At 35.6% G+C, this 10,682-nt stretch overlaps 1 protein-coding gene across 1 annotated transcript in view; it reads left to right on the forward strand.

Moving 5' to 3' along the window:
- tmtopsb (teleost multiple tissue opsin b) overlaps positions 1 to 7,200 on the forward strand; it is a 63,024-nt gene extending 55,824 nt beyond the window's left edge. Inside the window, exon 4 of the mRNA XM_007252338.4 lies at positions 6,248 to 7,200. Within this exon, the coding sequence (XP_007252400.3) occupies positions 6,248 to 6,529 (282 nt within the window). The 3' untranslated portion in view covers positions 6,530 to 7,200. The remainder of the gene's footprint in view (positions 1 to 6,247) is intronic.
- The last annotated feature ends 3,482 nt before the right edge of the window (positions 7,201 to 10,682 follow it).

The following is a 10,682-nucleotide window of genomic DNA, read 5'->3' on the forward strand; positions in this document are numbered from 1 at the left end:
GGACACAGCGAGGGGTCCTGCTCCTGCTCGCTTTGCCTCCTGCTCTAACTGTGTTTGATCCAGTGCTTGTACATATTAACTGGATATGAAAAAAAAAATCTTAGATTGATCAGAATTTGAATGTATTTTGTCAGTACAAGTATTTTGGGTAATCTCTTTGCCACAGCATATTGAGACTCACTCTTCTTATTGGTGTCTTTAAACAACCTATAGCACAGGTGACAAGAAAAGAAGTACAACACTTTGTTATCTTACTTAATTAGATTTTTTGTTATCAATCCTTTACTAGATTAATTATTTTTGAGACGATTTTTTACTTCTATTGCTTACATTTTTACTCAATTATCTGTACTTTCTACTCATTACTACAAAAAACTAAATCTTAGCAAGTGAAATTTTGTAAATTTAAGGCAATAAATCTTATTTTCTTCTCTGATAAGACTTTTTGTCTTACTAAGCATCAAGTGTTAGATTATCTTGCTTATTTTAGGGATAATTATCTTAATCATTCTTATTTAGAATTTGTACCTTATTTTAAGTAATTTGAACCCAAAATAAGCACAATCAAGCAGCCATCAAGTTATTCTGATTCTTGTGTCCAAAACAGTGACTTTTTTTGCTTGATTTAGGTGTTTCTTCACTCATTTTGAGACTTTGCCATTGCTTTTTGTAAGAAATCTTACTAAGAAAATTTTGCTTACCCCATTGGCAGATTTTTTTGCTTACATATATTTAGTTATTTATTTATATACATATATTTGTCCATATTTATGTATATTTTGTCTAGTTTTTGCCAATTGATTTTTTGCAATGTATCTTTTAAAAGTAGCCTCGTTATTCCTATTTTATTTCAGCTTGTTTCATTCCAAACCCTCATCGTTAAAGAAAACCTATCCAGATAAATCGCTCCATCCAGATAGGGTGAATTTGATTGTGATTGGATGAGAAGTATGAATATATATTATTCCCACATCCTATTGCTTTATACACAATCAGTCACTCTTGCACATCACGTCACACTCCAGCAAGAACATAGCTTATCTTCTACACAAAAATATATTAATTATATAGTGCACCAGATCATCACACCGGCAGCTGTTGCAGATCCCAAACAGAACCTAGATTAATGTTTGGTTTCATTCCACAGCCATTCAGGTTTCCTGTTACAACACCATTCATCAAAGAGACCATTGAACTGCTTCTCTCAGACCAATGATATGCTTCCTTTTAAAGTTAATCAACTGGACAAAATGTCTTTGAGTTCATTGTAGAGGCAGGTCTGGAAATTAACGATCTCTCACCAAAAGGTACTCTACCCAAAAGTAGCCTTTGAGAGCCTTTTTTATTATGCAACAGGCAAAGAACTTTTATGCCATCCAAATGACAAGACCCAGTGTCTAATCAGACCACACCTGTAATCATTTACCTATCTGCCTATCGGAGATATTACTGCATACAGAGTAGTAGTAGGTTATGTTTTGTAATTGAAAAAATTATATTCAATTTATTAACAGCTACTTCTTGTCACTCACAATGCAGAAAAGTCATTTTCATACTTTCTCTGTTTCTTGGCCTATTTGTTTTGAATGATGACTCAAAGCTGCAGCAGCAAAACCTCTGCTTCATTCTCAGTATGCTTCTGATCTATTCTCATCGATTTGTAACCTATTGATTACTTCTGTTGTAGAGAGATTATCTGTCAGGTTTCTGGGAGCATGCAGCAAAGCCAGGAGAGCATGAACAGACATCTGATTTCAGCAGTAGCGGACCATGACTAATCAAGCCAGGACTTTAGTTTGAGCCAGAAAATAATGAAGCCTAAGGAATGCAGGGCTTTTAATCATGTAGGATTAAATTTGTACATTTGAAGGTTGGAAAACACATCTAAATAGTAGTATTTCTTGTTACAATGGCTAAAATTAGATCTTAAGATGTTTATTTTCTGTGGTAAGCCTCACAATCAGCTAAACATACCCAAGCAGAATTAATTAAACCATTTTAATTAAGTCATTTTATTTGCTGTTCATTTGATAGTTAGATCATTTAACTGAATAGTATGCTGTGCTGTATGAAGCACAATATCTTAGTTCATGTGTAATTGGTATTAATGAACTCATACACAGTACAGAATTAAACTAGTGGATATCAGACCCACAAATTGATGTCCTTCAGTGGTATTGTTATACAGAAAAATATGTAATTTGAGTTTGTAGAGTTTATAATGTTCTTGCTTTATATTTGTTGTGAACTGTTTACAAAATGTTAACTAAATAGTAACATATTAAAGTAAAAGTGAATGTTTGCTGGTGTGTTGTGGGTGAGATGAGTTTATAGTTGAGTGATTGAGAAGGCTTTGTGGAGGAATGCACGAGGGCATTGCAGTCACGCTTGGTCGCATCTCAGTCCCGCTAACTGAACACTGAACGGCCATTTACACCATTACTGAAGCTCTGTGTCCGGAGACGCGAGTGTCAGTGCAACACTGCAGCTGACGATACCCCTGACCCTCTGAACCAAACACCAAACTTCACAGCTTTCTCTCTCTCTCTCTCACACACACAGACTTCTGGGATATCATAGGAGCTCAATGTTTATTGGTATATTGGTTTAATACAAAAATTAGGCACTTACCTTGACAGGAATGTTTTAGGATGGAATGTTTGAGACATCCACTGAGAAAATGTAGTTGACTATAAGTATACGTTGGACTTGGGAGTATACTAAGTTCACTACGTTTTCACATGGGATGTAATGTCTGGGTTTGTTTTTTGTTGTATTTATTTGTTTGATCTGTTCATTTTTTGATAAAGAAAAAGAGGTGTATCACTATGTACAAGTGTTTTAGTGCCCTGTATTTTGCTTTTCTAGCTTTAGATAGTAAATGTATAATCTTACAGCATAGATCACAATACAGCAGGCTAATCAAAGTAATACAGCTATTCATGCAGAATAATAAAAATACACTAGTTCCAGAATACCAAGAGCTGTTACTTTATATTCTGTTTTAGATAGATAACTGTATAAATGTTATCAATTATCAGTACTTTGATTGGCTGTTATGTAAAGCTCTTTTCCACTATGCTGGTTGTTGCAACTCCCATCTCTGACACTAAAACCTATAAACATTTAAGTAAGGCTTTACATTATGCAACAAAATTTAAATTCAACTAATTCAATCACATAATTTACATAAATATTGCATTTTATTTGGGTTACTCTATTTCTGGGATTGTTTCTCAAAATTTCTCAATTCACACATGCTTGTGTGAGCATTCAGTCTAGCAGTGGTTACTAACACTTCACAAAGTTTGATGTCATAATCCTGGGGAAAAAGTGTAACACACTCAAAACAGACCTAAATACAGCGAGAACCTGAAGCACCAATACAGGTTTCCTCAGTGTATGTCATCAAAAAGCAGATCTCCATAACTCCATCCAAATCTACTTGTACTTCCAAAAATATATGTATTTTTTAAATGTTGCCATTGTGACACCAAAGTCTTGCCCACACACTACTAATCAAACTAAAAATTGGAAAAGTAAAAATCGCATTTTTACAAATGTGAGTGTAGGACATTCAGTCACAGTTTAATGAATCAATAGCCCAGTTGTTTGGAATTTGTAAAGTGTTTGTATAGACAAAAGTTCAAAATACAGAGATTTGAACAGTTCAGTTTCTTTGATTTTACCAAATTAAAAACCTCTAGAATATAATCAAGAGGAAGGTGGATGATCACAAGCCATCAAACCAAACTGAACTGCTTGATTTTTTTGCACCAGGAGTGGCATAAAGTTATCCAAAAGCAGTATGTAAGACTGGTGGAGGAGAACATGCCACGATGCATGAAAATTCTGATTAAAAAACAGGGTAATTCCACCAAATATTGATTTCTGAACTCTTAAAACTTTATGAATATGAATTTGTTTTCTTTACATTGTTTGAGGTCTGAAAGCTCTGCATCTTTTTATTATTTCAGCCATTTCTCATTTTCTGCAAATAAATTACAATAATTTTATTGTCCGTAGTTTATAGAATAAAACAACAATGTTCATATTACTTAAAAATAAACCTATAAATAGCAAAATCAGAGAATCTGATTCAGAAACTGAAGTGGTCTCTTAACTGTTTCCAGAGCTGTATATAGAACAATTTTACTGAAAAATGTCTGAAGATCCCTTTTTAAACATATATGATCGTAGAGGTTTGTGAATTGTTTCTGCAATATTTAAATAGGTTATAAGGTCATGCATATTAGCCACATAAGTAATGAAGCTTTTGAAAGCTGAGCTGCATACATTCTTCTCTGAGTAAAGATTAGTATTCATAAACTCTCCACAGCGAAGTCGGTCAAATCTCTGCCTTCAAAGCCTGTCTGGGTAGTTTTGTAAGGATGTGGCGACTATCGGTTCCATATTAGATGAAAAGCTTCCCTGGAAAATGTATTCCACTCCTGGTGCATCCGCACACCATTTAATTAGGAAAGCCTTTATCTATAATGAAACAAATTGAACTGGAAAACAATGCCTTGGCTGGACAACAATGGAGACCCTCGATTGCATTTGTATGGATCCGAACCCCTGCTAAAGCACAACTGCAATTTGTCATCCATTTTCATAGGGAATCACAGGAGGGGGTCCATCATGGTTTCATTTCAAATGGCCTAATGAATCATTAGCACACACATATACACATCCGATCTGCATGCACCTAGCATAGCAGCACAGGCCTTGCAGCAAGACACGCACACACACCCGCTGCAGAGCTAACACCTTCAAATGGGTGCCGCTATCACAGACAATCACTGCCTCCACCCTCGCCGAGAGGTCCTGCACAAGTTCATGAATTTCCAGCACGGAAAGCCTTTCATTTTTCAAACGAGCCGGCCCGCATTAGAGGACCCAGAAGCATCGTCTGGGCTTTGAGTGCTTTAATTATTTTCTCATCCTCTATTTGGCTTCCAATTTATTGTTTAGCACTCTGTGAGAATCCAAATCCGTAACAATAGCGCAGGCAAATGAACACAAAACAAAAGAGAGACTTTCCAATCTCCCCATTTCAGCTAATAAGGATGATTACTGACTTCAGCAGGCAGACAGGCAGACTATTACTGCAAAAAGGTTGTTTGGACAGGGCTGAATCTGTGTCATGCATCTCACAGGCTCAGGCTTTATCACATATTACAAGCATGATGTTATTTGATGTCTTGTGATTAAATGTATAGTTTTGTGTACTAAAATTTTAGTGTTACGGTGACTTAACATACTTATTCCATTTTTTCCTATATGATTAATCATTCAACAGTATAAAGAACATGAAATTGGGGTTTTATTGTATATAATTATCAATAAACAAAATTCTGAGGAATGGGTTTGCAACACATGTTGCTTTAATTAAGCTTTTTTGTTTTTCATTGGTTAATCTGAATGCTTCTGTCTAGATTGTATTCATTATTCAAGTCTTATTTCTGTTGCTATTAATATCATTGCAGTGTAAGCCAGAGAATTATGGGTTACAAGTTTTATCTCATGCTTGTTTTTTTTCACTGATTAATAGTGGCTGAGATCCTACCCATTGTAAAATGTAGTGTAAGTGTCTAGTAGCTGCAGTGTATATGTTCCTAATATCATCATACATCCCTTAAGAATATGATTAGTATCTGTATTCATAATATTTGTATGTATTTGTTTTTCAATATTGGTGTTAAAATTATATTTTTAAACTTATTTATATATAAACTTACTTAACATATATTAAATATATGAATTCAATACTCTATATACAAAGAGTTTAGACGCTTCTTGCTCATTACAATCATATTCTCACTGCTATGGTTCACAATACTCCCAACAAAAGCTGAATAAACACTTTTTGTAACAGGAACAGTAACGGACAGGTATTCCAATACTTCTGGTCATTTAGTGTGTAAGTAATGTGTAAAAATACTTAAAATATCTGTATAACAAATTTACAAATTAAACATGAGCTTACTACTATAATTCATGCCAATTTGTAAGCAGCTAATACTTGTATTAGCATTAATTATTCATTATTATTCATATTAATTAATAATGCATTAACTTAGCTATAAATATAAAACGTTATTTTTTAAATGCTTGTACAGAGAACTGATATTTTGTGCAATTATTTTATTTAATTGACAGCTGAACTCTACTTCTAATGTCTAAGAGCAGAAATCTCTCCATCACGGCGTTTCTCCCTGTGTGTTTGTGTGTGTGTATATGTCAGTTCTACAGATGTTTCCGAGCCCTGCTGATGTGTTCTACTCCAGAACGAGGTTCCAGTTACAAAAACTCATCCAAGGGCACCAAGATCCTCAGGAACATGCGACGTGCCAATGGACACAACGCCACCTTCGTGGTAGCCACAGCCGGCCACCCCACCGGCCTCGCTCTCGACAGCGTTAAGCCAAAGGACGGTTCAGAAGGTGAGGGTCAGTCACCCACAGCAGGCCCTGTTCCTGGAACAGTCAAGCCAACCGTTTCACTCGTGGCCTATTACAACGGCTGAGCACGAAGATCAAGCAAAGCTAGCCAACCTCGTAGAGCTGCATTAGTGGAGATGAAGAAGAGGTCAGTAATCAGACCGTGGTTGCTGTGAGCAGTGATCCAGTGGAGCTGCAGATCTCAGAGAGCCAAGAAGAGCCTTCAGGATGAGCGAAAGGAAGTGTAAAGACTGAGAGACGACAAATCAGCCTGTGCTGTAGACGTGGGGTGTTGAAATCAAGAGGAAACTGTCCCTTTTGACATCATGCCTTCTGTTGGATACATGTTATACATGTATAGTGTATTTCAGGGCCTGGCTGGCTGTTATAATGATTGATGTCAGTTTATATTTACTAAAAATTCCAGCAAAACTCCATTGCAATAATACACACAATACATATTACATGGCTTGTTTTTTTTTTTGAGCTGATTTATATTAATGACTGTTTGCATCATATAGTTCACAGCTGATTCACACACTCTCCAGTATATGCTCATGATAAATCAGTTATAAATATGCCTAAAATCTGAATAATTATAAAATGTAAGGGTGTAAGGAAACACCACTATATTTTCAAAGTTGAAAATTTTAATCCTCAAGACTCCTTAGCTCCCAAACTATACAGTCATATGAAAAAGTTTGGGCACCCCTATTAATCTTAATCATTTTTAGTTCTAAATATTTGGGTGTTTGCAACAGCCATTTCAGTTTGATATATCTAATAACTGATGGACACAGTAATATTTCAGGATTGAAATGAGGTTTATTGTACTAACAGAAAATGTGCAATATGCATTAAATTAGGAGAACAACTTGCAATTGGCCACCTTAAATACCTTTTCTCATGAATAGATACACCTGGCTATGAAGTTCAAAGCTCAATGAGGTTACCTAACCAATTTTATGCTTCAGTAAGTCAGTAAAAAGTAGTTAGGAGTATTCAAATCAATAAAATGATAAGGGTGCCCATACTTTTGCACCGGTCAAATTTTGGTTTAATGCATATTGCACAGTACAATAAACCTCATTTCAATCCTGAAATATTACTGTGTCCATCAGTTATTAGATATATCAGACTGAAATGGCTGTTGCAAACACCCACATATTTAGAACTGAAAATGATTAAGATTAATAGGGGTGCCAACATTTTTCATATGACTGTAGTTACTAGGAGTACTTATTTGGATAGCCACTGTAGTTTCTTATTAGCTGTTTACCTTGCATTCAGCTTACTTTCCTCTAATCTATCAAGTAACTAATTCATTTTACCTGGATTGTCGCAAACATATCCTAAACCCAACCCAAAATATAACTGTACAAGTCCTAGCCCTTACCAGACATTTACCAAACAGTTTGAACATTACTGTATATGTTATGTGGGTTAAATAAAGGAGATTTTCTAAACACTGTGTAACTACACTGCCTGGCCAAAAAAAAAAAAAAAGTCGCCACAAAAAAAAAAACATGCTCACACACTAATATTTGGTTGGACCGCAATTAGCTTTGATTGCAGCACACATTCACTGTGACCTTATTTCGATAAGCTTCTGCAATTTAACAAGATTTATTTCAGTCCAGTGTCCAGTGTCCAATTTTTCACCAAGATCTTGCATCAGCATTGATGATGGTAGAGTCTGACCACTGCTCAAAATCTTCTCCATCCAGCACATCCCAAAGATTCTCAATGAGGTTAAGGTCTGGACTCTGTGGTGAACAATCCATGTGTGTAAATGATGATCTCATGCTCCCTGAATCACTCTTTCACAATTCCAGCCCCATGAATCCTGACATTATCATGTTGGAATATGCGCGTACCATCTGGGAAGAAAATAAGATTGAATAATCTGCTCTATATTCAGTATATTCAGGTAGTCAGCTGACCTCATTCTTTCAGCACATACTGTTGCTGAAACTAGACCAGACCAACTGCAGCATCAACCCCACCTCACTTACCTAGTTAAACCCAGGTTGCAATTTTTTTGGCCAGGCAGTGTATGAACACCAAATGAGCAAAAACTGCTTTGAATCTCAGAGTTAGGAGGTGACAATCATATTTGTGTTATATCACCCAGTCTGATTATGTGAACCCATTACGAACCATTGGCAGTCCCTTGTTGGTTCTCCACTGGTATAACAGTTTACATTGCTTTGCATATATACACAGTTCATTTACCAGTGTACACTAAACCATTTGAAGATTTCCACTGCATTAAATTACATTTGCTGATAGTCAGGTCTTTGTCCACCACCTCACTGTGGGAAAAGCCATGATAAAGTTAAGAATGTGAGGAAAGACAGTAACAGAAAACAGCCTTGCAATTAATTATTCTATTAAAATAGTGCTTGTTGCATTCCCTTTAGACAGTAAATGCACTTTGGCCTAAAGTTATTACTCAACAGTTTTACATATAGAAAAATGCATTATATTTTGTATGTACGTGATTTCATAGCTTTTGTGTAGGGTCCTTTTTGAGAGTCAGGAAACTAAAATAACTTTAAGCAAATCTCTTTGTAAAAAAGAGCTATTCTGAACTTTTCAAGCAAAGCAGTAAAAGAATTACAAATATGAACTTAACAGTGACAGTAAAGCAGAGGATTTGCAGCTGTCCAATCACCAGTTAAGCTGCTAGTGCCATAAAACCATACTTTTACCCTACACTTTACTCTATGTATAGTCTATGTAATTGTAAGGGTTTTCTTTGTTTTTCTTTTTATTGTGACAATGAAGTGCACAGATCTGTTCCACCTAGTCGACTGTTGTTGTATCAAGCCTTGCTTAAGCACAAGGGTCCAGATCTAGTGGACCTGGGCTGGACCTGCCGGCCTGTAAGAGTGGGCTGATGTGTTCAGATCCCATTCTAGCTACTGTAATTCTGCAGAGCCTGGAAACAAACACAGGAACGATGACTGGCATGCTTTAGGGGATTAAACAGCCATAGCTAAAACCTTATATAGGAGCATTTGAGATTTAGAACTAGAAATCCTGGTAGGAAATAAATATTTTCATGGTTTAGCGTAATGCCTTTATTACGCTGAGTGAGAGAATTGTTGGATTTGCATTTTAAACAGTTGCATTATGATCAGCCCAGTTTAGTTCTGTATCACAAACTGAACTACTTGGATAACGATGCCGGTTCTTGACTCCGGACTGTTTTTTTTTTTTTCTTTAAACGTTTTTGTAATAAAAGTCTCATGTTATGTCAAGACAGTATTATATTATAATTTTTATTCAGTGTTTTACATCCACATTAGAAAGACTAAAGTCATGGTTGTTAAAGAAGATTAACTGCAGACTGCAGCACTGAACGTGGGGTTACATATTTCATTATCTAAGAATGAAGGACATTGGTTTGAAAATTAGCACACTAACATTTTCTATCTTAAAATAGGAAGGAAGTATGTCAGGAAAAAACTGTTTCTATCACACAGTGACACACAAAATGATGCAAATGTGGATCCAAGCAGAGTCTCTTTCTTTTTGATTGATTATTCATGTTAATTATGTTATGTATGAAAATAACTTGGAAATTGCTTCAGAATATGAATATGCAATTATGATGCCATTTTGATCTAACAGTGTTTGTGTATGTTGAATTATGTTGGTGAATATTGTATTATTCTATGTTTGTGACTAAGCTTGGTGATCTTACGTGACTCATTTTAATAAGTGCAGTGCGTATTTTTGGCTACGCCATCAGACGCCAGTTGACGACAACTCTGAATCAGTTCTAGAAAGATAAAAACTGTATGTTTTACTATCCCTCTGAACTTAAGAACATCTAAGAACTTTACGAATATATCAGTAAGAAGGGGCTTTTTGCTGATGTACTTTTAGTGCATCTTTTAGTTATACCAACAGCCCAGCAGGGGCACTAACACCTCCTAATTCTTCAAGAGAAAGTGTAACGGCCAAAGTAGATCTAACATTAAAATATAGCGTGAAGTTCACAAGATACACTATAAAAGGGGTGTCCAAACCTTTTTTGTTGGGGGCCGGAAGGAGAAATATATTTGAAGTCACGGGCCACAGACTCTGTAATAAAACAAATAATGAAATATACCACTTTAAATAATACATTTTCCTGATTACTTTCATTTACACACCATTTTACTTGACTTACTATCTTTATCTTTGACAGTGTTGTGTAAACTAAGATTTTTCAAATTGATGTTTCAT

This window comes from Astyanax mexicanus, chromosome 1 (genome assembly GCF_023375975.1).
Source record: "Astyanax mexicanus isolate ESR-SI-001 chromosome 1, AstMex3_surface, whole genome shotgun sequence".
In the NCBI taxonomy this organism is placed as follows: domain Eukaryota; kingdom Metazoa; phylum Chordata; class Actinopteri; order Characiformes; family Acestrorhamphidae; genus Astyanax; species Astyanax mexicanus.